This window comes from Sycon ciliatum, chromosome 10, assembly GCF_964019385.1.
Source record: "Sycon ciliatum chromosome 10, ocSycCili1.1, whole genome shotgun sequence".
NCBI lineage: Eukaryota > Metazoa > Porifera > Calcarea > Leucosolenida > Sycettidae > Sycon > Sycon ciliatum.
In genome coordinates, this window is record NC_088652.1 from 10,051,416 (window position 1) to 10,066,415 (window position 15,000).

The 15,000-nt window shown below is 47.5% G+C and overlaps 2 protein-coding genes across 3 annotated transcripts in view; one reads left to right on the forward strand and one right to left on the reverse strand.

Annotated features, from left to right (window-relative positions):
- LOC135825565 (alpha-mannosidase 2C1-like) overlaps positions 1-14,016 on the reverse strand; it is a 65,224-nt gene extending 51,208 nt beyond the window's left edge. For both annotated transcript variants that reach the window (XM_065338176.1, XM_065338177.1), the window contains exons 1-9: positions 13,742-14,016; positions 10,266-10,391; positions 9,625-9,721; positions 4,028-4,057; positions 2,669-2,739; positions 2,123-2,398; positions 1,199-1,290; positions 807-913; positions 1-92 (exon numbers count right to left, since the gene is read on the reverse strand). The exon at positions 1-92 is cut by the window's left edge and continues 19 nt beyond it. In XM_065338176.1, the coding sequence (XP_065194248.1) occupies positions 1-92; positions 807-913; positions 1,199-1,290; positions 2,123-2,398; positions 2,669-2,739; positions 4,028-4,057; positions 9,625-9,721; positions 10,266-10,391; positions 13,742-13,875 (1,025 nt within the window). In that variant the 5' untranslated portion in view covers positions 13,876-14,016. The remainder of the gene's footprint in view (positions 93-806; positions 914-1,198; positions 1,291-2,122; positions 2,399-2,668; positions 2,740-4,027; positions 4,058-9,624; positions 9,722-10,265; positions 10,392-13,741) is intronic.
- A 704-nt stretch (positions 14,017-14,720) lies between these two features.
- LOC135825568 (uncharacterized) overlaps positions 14,721-15,000 on the forward strand; it is a 13,157-nt gene continuing 12,877 nt past the window's right edge. The window contains exon 1 of the mRNA XM_065338180.1: positions 14,721-15,000. This exon is cut by the window's right edge and continues 738 nt beyond it. The gene's annotated coding sequence lies outside the window, so the exon portion shown is untranslated.

Genomic DNA, 15,000 nt, shown 5'->3' on the forward strand with positions numbered 1-15,000 from the left:
CCGACTGATATGAATCGGCCGTCAGCCACAGCTGTCTTCATTCGATCATAGAGACCAGGATAGTGTACCTTGACCCATTCATATTGCTGAGCCTGACATGAACAAACAAAACACAAAGAAAAGAGAGTAAAATAAACGATGCGGAGACGACAATTTCAGAAGTGGAAAAACAAAATTAAAAACGCTGTTATCCGATTTGCGTACAGGGCAGGTAAAAAAACACCTTTCCGCTTCCGTGGGACGCCACCATCCCATGATCTGCCGTCAGATGCAGCTCCTAAATGGTGCAGGGTGGGGGAGGAAGATAGAACAGATTCACCAACCAGAGACCAAAGGCCAAAACCCCATGTGTGGACAAGAAGATGCGAGATAAATGATTTTTTTTTAAACAATTTGGAAAGAAATTCATGGTTCGCATGGGACTCGGTTAGACTGAGTTTCCCCATCCGCAGGAACGCCACCACCCTCTAGGATCAAGGCACAGATGCAATTTGAAAGCACCGAGCCAATTTATCAGTAGCCAGCAGAGATCAGATTCAGATGGTCAGCATTCTAGAAGGGCACAGTATAACAGAAAACAGCGACTGTAAACCGTGAACATGTGTGCCGGTTTTGGTTCGCGATTTGGGAGCACGGACGAATGTGCACCTGGAAATATTCACGATTGTAGTCAAGTTCATTCACCATGACTAAAGTTCCACGCATTGCACGGCTTTTTTTTTGCGATTTCACACCCACCGTGAAAACAGTGAAAGTTTCCAGATCGCAAAGGATTGCCGTTTGCACTTGAGTACTCTAGAACTGACCTGGGAGCAAGCAAAGTTGAGCTCTGGGTAATCTTCCATTAGGCGTAGTGTTGACGCAAAGCTGCGCGCGCACTTGCGAACCGTTTCCTCGTAGGTCCAGAGCCAGGCTAATCATAATGAACATGCATACACGCACGCGCACGCACGTACACGTCCACACACACACGCGCGCACACACACACACACACACACACACACGTACGCGCACACACACACGCTCATGCACACACACCAAAAAACAGCATGCGATACACCATACAGTCAAGCTCAAGATTCCAATTCAGCCGTACAATTCAGCCATAATTCAGCCATTCCATTCTCGATATGGAAGAGAAACAGACCCTACATGCAGAAGATGTTTTTTCTTCTTCTTCTTTTTTTCGTTTGCTCACCACAATCGATGTGACAATTGGCCATGGAGGCGATGGTCAGCTGGCTGTCTCCGTTGTGCTGGTTGAAAAACTGGCGTGCAATCTCGTGGCACCTGGCAAAGGAACACACAAGCAGACGTTGAGGACAGAAGCCAGAAAATCGATACTGGCTTCCTGGGCAAATTGTAAACCATGGGAAAAGGCCGGAAACCTGGCCGATATTCTAACTCCTTAACGGTTGGTCCAATTGTTCCGAAACCTTCACAGAACAATTTGCCGTGTCCTAACAAGCCATTCTATGTACTTTGTTGTCCAAATTTCCCTTATCTTCATACTTTTTAAGACCCAAACCTGATTGTAAATCTTTTTGAAACAGACTATAGTACTAGTACCGAAATGTTCGGTGCGTTTTATTTTCGGTAAAAATTGTCGGCACCAAAGTTACTGAAAAAAACACCACCAAAAATGTCTGCTTTTACAGTAGAGGGGAACTCACTTAGTAAGTACCCTGATACGACACACATGTAGTCTTAAGTTGCTTAGTACGGACATTGTCAGGGGCATAAATTAATTGGCTCACCAAGCCGAGTTCAAAATTGTCAGGAGCACTGGTGTATTCATTGATACTGAAGTATGTCAAGACCTCTTGGTCCTAGTCGTAGTCGTAGTGGTCCTCTGGGACAGGTGGTCACCGTATCGGAGCGGTCACCTCGGCAGGTTTTAATTTATATGCAGCGGCTCACCCGCGCGTAGACTGCTGTACATGAAAAAATAAGAACGGCCTACGCTACGACGCTCAAACGTTGATAACACAACGTTCGAATGCCCAACGCAATGTTTGAATGCAACCTCTCTGAGGAGGTCACATGGTGTTTATTGGTAGTTGATTACACAATGTTTGAAACTTTGAATGCAATGTTTCTGAGGCGGTCAAGCATGGCTTACCGCTTGTAACTGTCGCGATCGCCGACGCGACACGCGTTGACGATCTCATTAGCAGTGTAGAGCGCCTGATACGATCGCGGCCACTTGTCGTCCATCTTGCTTGCCATGGCAACCAGCAGCTCCAGGTCGTAGTAGAGTGCGGCGCAGTCTGGGTCGTAGACGGCCAGCTCGCACTGGGCCAGGGTGAACGTCCGATTGGGGTCGGGTGGGTTGATCATGCCTGCGTGACCGGCACCCATGATGGGATTGCACGCCATCTCAATGTGAAATACGTACCTACCCGCATGGGGGGACACACGCATACACACATGCGTACAAACACACACACACATACACATGTACACACTCATACATGCACACACGTCCACACGCGCACACACACACACATACACACACACACACACACACACACACACACACACACACACACACCAATACTTTACATCGAATAGTAGCACCAGAGTGGAAACACTAACCACACGCAGAAACAAGCTGAAGAGAAACAAACTGCTTGACATTTCACTCCAACACAGCTAGAGCATCCACCTTTGTCCAGCCACTGCCGATCGAGAGAGGATAAAGTCTGTGCGCTCCTGTCCACCAAGCTCCGTTAGACCCTGGAAATTAGTCACGGGTGAGAGCAAGCACAAACAAACAAGAATAACTTATAGAAAAGAAAAAGGCCAGAAAACTACAAGTTACGCTATAATAGCCACTAACACCACCAGTTACTAAACAATCAGCTCATGCGATAACATTGCAGGACACTGACCGACGGTACTGACGTTATACAACAAAGTTAGTGGACATTATAGCGTAACTTGTAGTTCCTTGGTCATTTTTCTTTTGTATAAATTCAACCTTGGCTCTCCATCCGAGTCCAAACAAGAAGAATACTGAACAATACACTGCATACTCTAACTGCATTATTGGCATGCCAAAATGTCGCGTATAAAAGCATGACCCATACAGAAGCACGACTCGAATAGAAGCCACTACGAAGTATTTCGAAGCGTCCCGTGACACAGAAGCACGATTTGAATGGAAGCCGCGCTTCTTTCCGAGCCAAGATGGTGCAACTCAAAGTACACCATAATTACAGTACAGTGCAAAGTACACAAGCAAGTACCGTTAAACATGCAATTTTCGGTGTAACTTTAATTTCGGTGATTTCGGTAGAGAAAACAGGCACCCAAATTTAAATTACACCTAAAAGGCACTAGAGTATGCGCTGAGTCTGTACGTGAAGGGAATACTGGTCACTTAATTTTACATTACACCTGAAACCTGGCAGGTTCCTGGCCCCGACATTTTAATGCTCCTAAAATTACATGTTTTACAGCACTTGCTAGCACAGTGCATGTACACGCGTGACATTACTGGAATGCTTGGATGCTGAAGTAGAAGCATATTTCAAATAGAAGCACAACTTGAATAGAAGCATGGTTTGAACCCCGCCTTTTACGGCCGTAACCAGCTGCTTGTATAACGCGACATTACAGTACTGTAAAACCAGAAATTTCCGGTGGTAATTTATTTTCGGTAACTCCGGTGCCGACAAATTTCACCTAAAATAAAACTCATTGAAAACATGCACATGCATGCCGACTGCAGTACGGAAAATTGGTTTACTGAAATTTTCGTGCTACCGAATCGTTGGTTTTGGGAAATACCGAAAATAATATTATTACAGCACTGAGAATTCCCGATTTTACAGTACATACCGGACACCTCACCCGAGGTACTGGTAAGCACGTCGGAAAGTTTTTTTATAGCCAACCGCGGCTACCCCCTCCCCTCACTCAGACACAGGCATGGCTTGCTGCTGCGTCTTGGCAAAAGCACGGTCAAAAAGTTCTAGCTGATTGCTATGCGTGTCACGACTGGGCTAGAGGTCAAACTCACCTGTAGTGGCTCATTCTCAGTGCTGTACACCTGAAGTGGCAGAAACAACAAAGACGATGACAACGACGACCACCACCACCGCCACAAGGACAACGACAATGACGGCAGCGGCAGCAGCAACAGCACCAGCAACGACGACGACGACAACAACAACAACAACAACAACAACAACAACAACAACAAAAGTGTGTAAGTAGGAGTAGGTATGGATGCTTACCTGGAGTACATGACCCCAATCATGGAGCGCAACACTAATACTGCTGCCCGAAACGCCGAGCCACAGTGGAAATCGCTTACCCGAGAAGATACGAAGGCCAACACCGTAGCGTTGCGAAATCCGATGCTCCTATTATTTGCACCCGCTGTTGTCTCTGGTCTTGCTGTTCTGCCTGGTCCGATGTCCTATATGGTCTTAAGGGCGTATGGGTATGGTGTGATGTGTGACGTTTATGGTATGTGCTGCATGCAAGAGTACGCGTTGTCAGATCGTAAGAATCTGCTTCCGTCCGTGTGAGAGTGCTTGTCTACTAGTTGCCGCGCATGCGTAGGTTACGCGGAGCATGCGCTGCCAGGGTAAGGTTTGGGTATGAGGGAGAGGTGTGATTCGTCCACGGTGCCGTTGTCTTGGTTCTTGCCACGTGCATCGTACGTACTGGTTGCTCATTGGTCGTTTCGGTCTGTTCGCCCTTTATCCTGTTTATAGCTGTTAGTCGTTTTATGATTTCGTTGTCTTTTTCCCCCGCTCTCTCTCTCTCTCTCGCCAGTTACCTTGTATTGAGTAACTCGAAGAACACCAGTTGTAACCAATGAGTCAGAGAGTCAGTCGTTCTGTTGAGGGGCCGGGGGAGAAAGTACCAGTTTCATAAGTGAGTGAGCAGGAGTAGGAAGCAGATTTTGGTGTTTCGAGTTTTTCCTTAGATTTCTGAGTGTTGAGGCTTAAGTTGTTTCATCCTCATAATGGAGACATCGAAAGTCGCTGAAGCGTCAGAGCAGTGTCGAGAAAGGCGGAAGTGGTTGCTACCAGACCCCAACCATGGAGCACAGCACTAATACTGCCGCCCGAAACGCCGAGCCACGGTGGAAATCGCTCACCCGAGAAGGTATGAAGGCCAACACTGTAGTGTTCACCAGTCACGCCGGCCTGAAGATCGTGGATGTCGCCGAGGCCCTTGTAACCCAAGGGTACACGGACGTCGCCTCCGTCCAAATCAACAACGCCAACATAACGAAGGTAACTGTTATCTGCTACTCAGACTGATGCACTGATAGAGCACGGGTTTTCAATCGGCGATAGCTATTTCTCTGTACGCCCTGAAAAAGAACATATTCTCTTCTCCAACTTTTCCACCATTACATATTTTCCAACTCTCTCCATTCCTTGTTGTGGCCTGGTGAACGAGTGTACTGGAGTGCTGGCTGGATGGGACAGAGTGCTGTGGCAATTGAGTAACAATGTGGCCCTGCATTCACCAAACAGCTGCAACTACATATATTCGACGTTCCCATCTGGATTGAGGACAGCGTTATCTGCAATGCATTGGCTGCATTTGGCCAGATCCGCAGAGACATCCGCCATGGGAAAATTCAAACCCCATCGGGGATTACAGTAGGCACAGGGATGCGCTTCGCCACCATCGAGTTGAAGGAGGGATGTCGGCAAGCGCCGTCATTTGTCCGCACAGCGAACCAGCACCAGTTCCGTGTCCGTCACAAGGACCAGAGGGCTACCTGCAGGATCTGCATGGGGGAGCACTTTGCTTGATCGCGTCCGAGCAAACGGCCCACCCGTTCGTGCTCCAATCTCCCAACGAAATATCGCTCGTCGCTGTCCTGGAAACTTGGGCTGGCTGATCAGACTTCGACAGTCTCCATACAATCCTTGGACTTTGGCTCTCTAGAGCTGACCGGCAGGGCTTTGGAGGCGGTGTTGCTCTCTACACTGCCGACCACTTCACCACAAGGGTACTAAAAACACCAATGAAAGAAGCGGAAAGCGTATGGACGAAAATTTCCACTGACAAACATTCCCTTGTTGTCGCACCCATATATCGACAGTCTCGTAGTGATGTCACCCTCTTCTGTGTGGAGCTTGAAAGCAGCACTCAAACCGCTAGGGCCGAAGGTGACCATGTCCACCTACTTGGTGACTTCATTGCCAAGAATAGTGTGTGACTCGATACAGATGGGACAGATCGCCTTGGGGACGACATGCAAACTCTTCTCCTTACATATGGCCTTACACAACATGTCATGTTCCACACCTACATCCATTGTCATGTTCCACGCCTACATCCATCGACAAACACCACCCCTCTCCTGCCTAGATCTTGTTATTTCCTCACTCCGCAGCAACTACGGTCAAACATGTATTACTGTAAATATACAAAATTTCGGCGTTGCAAAATTTCGGCACTTCACGATTTTTGACATTTCGGCGGCGATTTATTTTCGGCGTGGGGTAGAGGGCATGGTATTGCGACAAATGCTGTGAAAAATTTCATCGGCGTTTTAATTTAGGCGTTTTGGGTCGGTGCCGAATATAGCCGAAATTAAATAGCTGCCGAAAATTTGTATATTTACAGTATACAATAACTGCTCGTAGAACTGTGACAATTCTATTGAACCGGAGCAGGTAGTAAGACATCCGCATGATGCATTTTACATTACACAGTCAGACCTCGCTTATCCAATCAGACCTCGCTTATCCAATCAGACCTCGCTTATCCAATCAGACCTCGCTTATCCAATCAGACCTCGCTTATATAGTCAGACCTCGCTTATACAGTCAGACCTCGCTTATATAGTCAGACCTCGCTTATACAGTCAGACCTCGCTTATATAGTCAGACCTCGCTTATACAGTCAGACCTCGCTTATATAGTCAGACCTCGCTTATACAGTCAGACCTCGCTTATACAGTCAGACCTCGCTTATACAGTCAGACCTCGCTTATACAGTCAGACCTCGCTTATACAGTCAGACCTCGCTTATATAGTCAGACCTCGCTTATACAGTCAGACCTCGCTTATCCAATCAGACCTCGCTTATCCAATCAGACCTCGCTTATCCAATCAGACCTCGCTTATCCAATCAGACCTCGCTTATACAGTCAGACCTCGCTTATACAGTCAGACCTCGCTTATACAGTCAGACCTCGCTTATACAGTCAGACCTCGCTTATCCAGTCCTCTTCTATCCGGATCCCTCGCCATCCGGAAGAACATAGCTGGTTACAGATTTACAGCATACGTGGTGCATCCAACATAACCAGTGTTCGGTTATCCAGTTCCCTCGCCTATCCGGATATTTTTAATGGAAAACGGATGTGTGCGGTTAAGCGAGGTCTGAGTGTAGAACTGCAACGGTGTACAGTGTTGTTTTACCGGTGCGCTACTGTAAAACGGATAATTTTCGTGACGGTGATATTTTAGCGACTTTAGCGAAAGGGGTGTTTCCGCTAAAGTTTTCCAGCGCCAATCGAAATGTTGCATGTACAGTACTCTTCAAAGTCTGAAACTCGGATCGCTAAAATATTTCATCGTGAATTGGTCCAGATCCAGAAAACGCTAAAACTTGTACCCGCTAAAATTAGCCATTCTACAGTATTGTGATAAGTATAGTATTTCACCCTCCTATTCTGATTGAGCACCCCCCCCCCCCGCCCGTGAAAAAGTGGCACCCCATCCTCGTTTTGATGATATTGTGTTTTTTTCATGATATTCAACGAAAATGCTAGAGGGTTCATAAATGCACACTTGTCTGGGGCGAAGTCGGGAATTCACCCCGGACGTTGCAATTGCATGTCAAGACAATTTCGGAAAATGGGTTACGGGGTGACTGTTTCCCATGCCCGCCTGCCCTGCTATTTTGACCTAGCTAGTACCCTGAGACACAGTACGTAACTATGGGAGAGAGCAGAGCTCTCAAATACGCCAGAGTGCATGTACTACGGCGAAGAAGACTGGACGCGTGGACAATTCTCCAGGTGGGCCAAAGTTACAGTACATACGCGTTATGCAAGGCGCATGCACTACAGCGAAGAATGCAGGGTGCATGGAGAAATCTCCAGGAGTCCTAAAGTTTCAGTACATACGAGTGATGCAGGGTGCATGGAGAAATCTCCAGGAGTCCTAAAGTTTCAGTACATACGAGTGATGCAGGGTGCATGGAGAAATCTCCAGGAGTCCTAAAGTTTCAGTACATACGAGTGATGCAGGATGCATGGAGAAATCTCCAGGAGTCCTAAAGTTTCAGTACATACGAGTGATGCAGGATGCATGGAGAAATCTCCAGGAGTCCTAAAGTTTCAGTACATACGAGTGATGCAGGGTGCATGGAGAAATCTCCAGGAGTCCTAAAGTTTCAGTACATACGAGTGATGCAGGGTGCATGGAGAAACCTCCAGGAGTCCTAAAGTTTCAGTACATACGAGTGATGCAGGGTGCATGGAGAAATCTCCAGGAGTCCTAAAGTTTCAGTACATACGAGTGATGCAGGATGCATGGAGAAATCTCCAGGAGTCCTAAAGTTTCAGTACATACGAGTGATGCAGGGTGCATGGAGAAATCTCCAGGAGTCCTAAAGTTTCAGTACATACGAGTGATGCAGGGTGCATGGAGAAATCTCCAGGAGTCCTAAAGTTTCAGTACATACGAGTGATGCAGGGTGCATGGAGAAATCTCCAGGAGTCCTAAAGTTTCAGTACATACGAGTGATGCAGGGTGCATGGACAATTCTCCAAGTGTACTCAAGTTACAGTACATACGCGTGATGCAAAGCACATGCGCATGCACTATGGAGAAGAAGACTGGGCACGTCAAGAATTCTCCAGGTGTACTGCACTAGATACGCATGACACAGAGTACTGGTTTGACTCTCGAACTCTCACAGCATATTTTTTAATTTTTCATTATTTTATTTAGACATCTCCTAGACAACATCTCCTAGCACGTCAAAAGACGGCCAATTAATCTGTTGAGATGAAGGGTGAGAGCCAACCATGGCAGAGTAGATTTCCCAACCATACCTGTACTCTCCATAAGAAGACTAGACTACTGAAGTAGAAATTCCCCTTCCATATTAATGGACACATCGCAGCCTTGGGACTGCAAAGTAAAATACTACCACACCCGCCGAGCCAGCCAATACAAAGCAGACAACTACGGTATGTCATGTCATTTTCGGTGAAACTTTATTTTCGGTAATTTCGGTAGAGAAACCAGGCACCTAAATTTAGATTACTGTAGAGGCAGAAAATTTCGTCGGTCAATAATTTCGTCCAACTCCAAAGAAAGGGAGTTCGTCCGGTTGAAAATTTCGTCCATGGATCACAAGAGTGTATAGAATAGCTGGACAAATTGACATTCGTCCGGCATTTAATTTTGTCCAAAAATTCCTTGGACGAAAAAGACGAAATTAAATTCCAGACGAATATTTCTGCTTATACAGTACACCAAAAGGGCAAAGGAGTATGTACTGCATGTGAAGGGAATGTTGGGTACCTAATTCTACATTACACCTGAAACCTGGCAGGTGCGTGACACCGAAATCTGAATACACCTAAAATCCCATGTTATACAGTATGTGGATAAGACCTACCATAGCCTCGCACCCTGTGTTCCAACGCAGGCGAACTTGCTGGCCGGCAAACCTCTCCGGCACCTCGGCCGTGACGCGGAACCAATGTGTCGCCCATCTGAATGCAACAAGGAGCACAGCAATACATACACGCACACGCATGCATGCATGCACGCACGCATGAACGCACGCACACACACGCACACACACACACACGCACGCACACACACACAAACCAGAAGAAGAAAAAAATTACAAAAGCACCTCACCAGCACCTTTGATACACCATACCTTGCACTCCCTGCATGCAAGTTCTTGTTTCATTCTCAGATGACCCGAGGGTTGTAACTTGTAGGTCGGTGTGTTTTCAAGAATAAATTGACCACACAAAAGTTCAAAAGTAAAAAAAAAATACAAATCACATTATGGTGAAAAACGAGAAGGACAAAATGTTACGAGTTATGGCTAACTGCCCACCATTTTGTCCTCCTTTTTCACTACAATTTAATTGGCTCGCCATCCGAGTTCAACAAATCACATTGACAAGACCTGATTACGCCAGTCCCGGTCTACTGTGTGTATCGCCCAACAGACTTCAGGCTGCAAGTATCCAATGGTGTCCCCTGGACACACAGAAGACTCAGCTCAGCAACCGTACTCACGTCGGGCCAAACGAGTCGCCGACCTTCACTTCACCGCGGCCTCCCGTGGCCTGAGCCGGCGATAGGTACCGTCCGCTGCTACCATAGTGATGTATCTCCTCCACCGGCTGCGTGTCGGGATAGAGCCTGGTAACGGACAACAGAACACAACATCACAAAAGCACACACGCTCTAGATACAACGCAAGGGCATCGGACACGGTACGGTCACTACGGTATTGACCGTACCACTTTTCGCCCCAGGTACCCCGTGAATCAATAAGATACACTGATCTGGGCTCTAAATGTTCAGCTCAACAACCCCTCCCCATGAGTAAATTTTACTTCAGATGGCTGACCATACCACACTAAAAAACCTTCCGACGCCCCTGCAACGCTTGCAAAACGCACCCAGACCCACGAAAAAAAGCCCGCCGGAACCGGTCCGGTTGGTGCGGCCATGGCCGCACCAACTCTTTGGCCACCAGCGGGTGTTTTCTGCTGAGGAGGCGATGTACACGTATGCCCTTATATAGCATGCACAAAGTATGAGAGGCAATGGTATGGCTAGAAAAATAAAAAACTGACTTTTAAGATCGTAAATCATCGTCCACACAATAAGCCTTGGTTCTCTGCCACAGCCGGCGTGCTGAACTCTTCAACCGTTGCATTTTAAGCAGTACGCAGCCTCTTGAGAGGACGTCAGCGGTAGTCATTCCCCTGTACAAGGGTAGGGGAGATGCCTCTGACCCGCTGAGCTACCGACCCATTTCCCTCCTTCATGGAGTCGGTGGTAAACTCTTCGAATCAATCATTAGTCGTCAGTTCTGCTTGTTTCTAGAGGTCAATAGCTTACTATCTCCGAGCTAGTTTGGCTTTCGGCGCCACCGATCAACTGTTGATCAGATCCGATGCCTCGCTACCACAGTTGCCGAAGCATTTGACGCCAAAGCACTGTGTGATGGGGTGTTTCTCGACCTCTCGAAGGCATTCGATCTAGCCAGTCATGCAGTCATTTTACATGCCCTTTCTGGCTGGTGCAGCGCGTCTGCTCGTGACTGGGTTCGGGACTTTATATCTGGTTGTGTCCTGCGCGTTCGTGTCGACGACACGGTTTCAATGCCTCATCCCTTATCTGCCGGAGTTCCCCAGGGTTCACATCTTGGTCCGCTTTTGTTCAACATGAGCATAGATTTCCTTGTCAGTGTACCCTGTACTGGTGGAATGACTCTACTTTGCTGACGATTCCAATCTTCTCTGCTGCTCGGTGCCTGGCGCGTCCAGAGCGATACACACTGCAGCCCTCCAATCTGATCTGGATCGCTGTCTGTCCTGGTCTGAGAGCGTCTCAGCTGTATTTAACCCCAGTAAATGTTACCACATGGTCTTTTCCCCCACCCCAGCTACTTCTGGGACCATTTCCATGCATGGTGTCAAGATCAAATGTGTCCCAAACCACCGTCATCTCGGTGTCCAATTATCATCCACTTTGAATTTTTCTGACCACATTGTTGCCTTTACGAATAAATTTCGTTCTCGTGTCTTTCTCCTTCGGAATAGGTCTCAGTTCCTCCCACCTTCCACTATCAGTATTTTATATAAGTGCTATGTCCGACCCCTCCTGGAGTATGCTGTGCCAATTTGGATGTATTCGTTGAATAGTAGTCTTGCCTCCATACTCAATAAGCGTCAAGCCACGGCTGCTAGGTCATACTTGTCCGGTGCTCGTCGTCGGCCAGATCGCCTGACTTCTAAGGAGGATCTTAATTCTCTTGCTTCGTGGGAATCTCTGGCATGGCGTCGTCAGATTTTAGCTTTAGTGTATTTCCATCATGTGTTTTACCACTTCCCCTCGGTTTTAATCCGGTATGATTTTTCTAGATCCTGCAGTAGTCGTCATCCATGTTATATCATCCTCCCATGCTCAGGTCCTTACATGCCTAAATCCTTTCTCTTTAAGGCTAGTGTTGCATGGAATACCGGTAGATTGCCAGAATCTCTCCGCCAACTGTCTTCCTCTCCTGCTTTTAAAACTTCGTTAAGAAACCATTATTCGGAGCGCAGGTTCTCTCTCAAAGGAATCCCTGATTAGCTCAGTTATTTCTTCTGTAGCCCAGTTACTCTTGTTTTAGTATCTTTCCAGTGTTCTATTAGCATCTCCAATCTAATCTAACCTATTGATTTTCTTCCTCTCCTTTGATTTAAATTCTCAGATTTTATTTGAGTTTTGTTCCTTCTATTTTTCATTATTATTCTATCGGTTTGGAGAGACTCCCATGATCCATTTACCTCTGGAGAATCCGTACATAAACAATACAATACAAATGCTAAACTCTATAGCATGTCGCTAGAAGGTGTTCCTGAGCAAACTCGCATAGCCAAGTCTGCTGTCCGGGAGGCTCATAGCAACAAGAAGAGCAGCACCGAAAGGATGTCTTCAACAGCGTCTCTCCCGACCTGCAGCGGTGCACGGAGCTTGCGGCGGAGAAGGGCGCATCCAACTGGCTAACCTGCCGCCCTTTGCCACGGTTTGGCTTTGCGCTCTCCAAGGCCGAGTTCCGGGATGCCCTGTCTGCGCAATGGCTGGCAGCCCAACAATCTCCCCACCAAGTGTGTGTGTGCGGGCAGCAGTTCACAGTCACCCATGCTCTGTCTTGTCCCAACGGCGGCTTTCCCAGCATTCGGCACGAGATCAGGGATGTGTTTGCAGAGTGTTTGGTGAAAGTCACTCATGCAGTGGAGATCGAGCCACATCTAGAGCCCCTTAGTGGAGAGCACCTTCAGCCACGCACCGCGGTGAGAGGCGACCAAGCTCGATTGGATGTGGTGGCAAATGGCGTGTACGGCGGTCGTTTTGAGCGTTCATTTTTGGATGTAAGGGTTTTCAACCCCTATGCTCGCTCCAATTCATCGTCGTCCATTGCCTCTGTCTACCGCAAACACGAGCAGGAGAAGCGCCGCTTATACGAAGCACATGTGCGAGAGGTGGAACATGCCTCCTTCATCCCTGTCGTCTACGCCACATCTGGTGGAGCAGGTCGAAGTGCTAATGCTTTGGTGAAGAGGATCGCAAGTCTCATGGCAGAGAAGAAGTTGCAGCCCTACTCACAAGTGATGGTTTGGCTGAGGTCGAAGATCAGCATCTCTCTCGTCAGAGCCTCTATCCAGTGCCTGCGCGGTTCAAGACGTCTTAGGGCACGCATCCATCTCAACCCAGACAATATTGGTCTGGAGGTGGTTGAGGCTCGGCTTTCCTCATAGACGGACTCATCTTCTTCTTTTGTGATCAGTGTGCAATTGAACTGTCTTTTTTCTTTTATCTGTTTATTCTTTTTACCAGGCGTGGCATCCCCTGGACTATAAAAATGGGTGCCTTATTATTTTTCTGTTTTTTCATCATGCATTCATCAAGAAGGATTATGTACCACGTGAAGAAAAAAATAAATAAATAAAATACGTGAGCTCTGAAAAAAAATACTCTATAGCTGCATTACTCACTGGCCGCGCAGATTCACATCTGTGAAATAGATGTCCGAAATAAACTTCTCCGCTCGTTCCAGAGTGGCCCTTTTGAATTTCATATTGACCTCAGGCAGCGGTTGACGGGCCGCGCTGGGCCCGGAGGTCTGCATTTTGCAAGGTATAATAATTATTTTTCTAAACAGACGACAAGCTCTTCGCGGAAGCCACGCGGCATCGATGGTCCAAACACCTCAATTTTCAAAACAGAACAGGTAGGTATACCTACGGTCAGTAGACCTCTCTCTACGGACTAAAGACTACAAAAAGCCTGCAGGTCTGCTGAAGCACAGTGTGGCGAGTCACCAAAAAAAGTAAAAACAGTCAAAGCATCAATCAAATCTGCCTCCACGTCCACGTGAACCGGTGACGCTACGCTTCAGCTTAGATACTAGTACTGGTCTTTGTACGGTACGGGTGGTCTGTCGGATGCACTGCACGACTGCACGTGACGTGAGTGCAAGATTCGAGTGCATTTACGTCATAGCAGAAATCGACAGAAAATTTCAACGAGATTTACCTGTGCGGTATCCGTGGATTCTGCACATAAACATGACTCGACTAAGTATTTCACCGGTAAAGCCCATCCTCACAGCGTGCCCGGCCCGTAGTAAACTACAGTACGGCTCAAACTCGGTCGTCTGTGATAAAATCGCACTTTACTTCTCAAGTTCTGTCAACATGGTCAAAACGACAAAAGGTCTCGAGATTCGTGTCTTTGCCATTACGTCATGGGCCGAGAGGAGAAAATATGGGCACGCTACGTGACGCTAGTCGCTACTGCAAATCGCCTGCAGATCCAAGCCCAAGTCCGATCTGTGCAGACTGCCTGTCTAGGCTAGCGCCAGTGAGTGCGCAAGCCGCCAGGCAAAAACGAATCATGACGGCATGGTTTGGTGTCGACGCTGTTTGGGCATGGCCGATCAAAAATAGCCGAAGAGGAGAGAGAGTCTTGACTATGGACCATAATAGTATGGTCGCTGGATGCTGAGCGAAGCAGTTGTCACCGTTGTTGTCATTGAAAACTCCAAAGCTGTCTGCAAATCTAACCTCGCGTGTGCTGTTGCCCAGTCGCTAGATGGAGGATAAAATGGACCGATGTCGGCCGATTCCAAGGCAGATCACTCCTTGGAAAAATAGGCAGAGTTTTACTTGCTCCCGTCGTTTGTCTGACTTTCATCCTTGTCGATATCCGGACCAGAGGACAGAGAATAGCTTGCAACTGTTCTCCGAAGTGT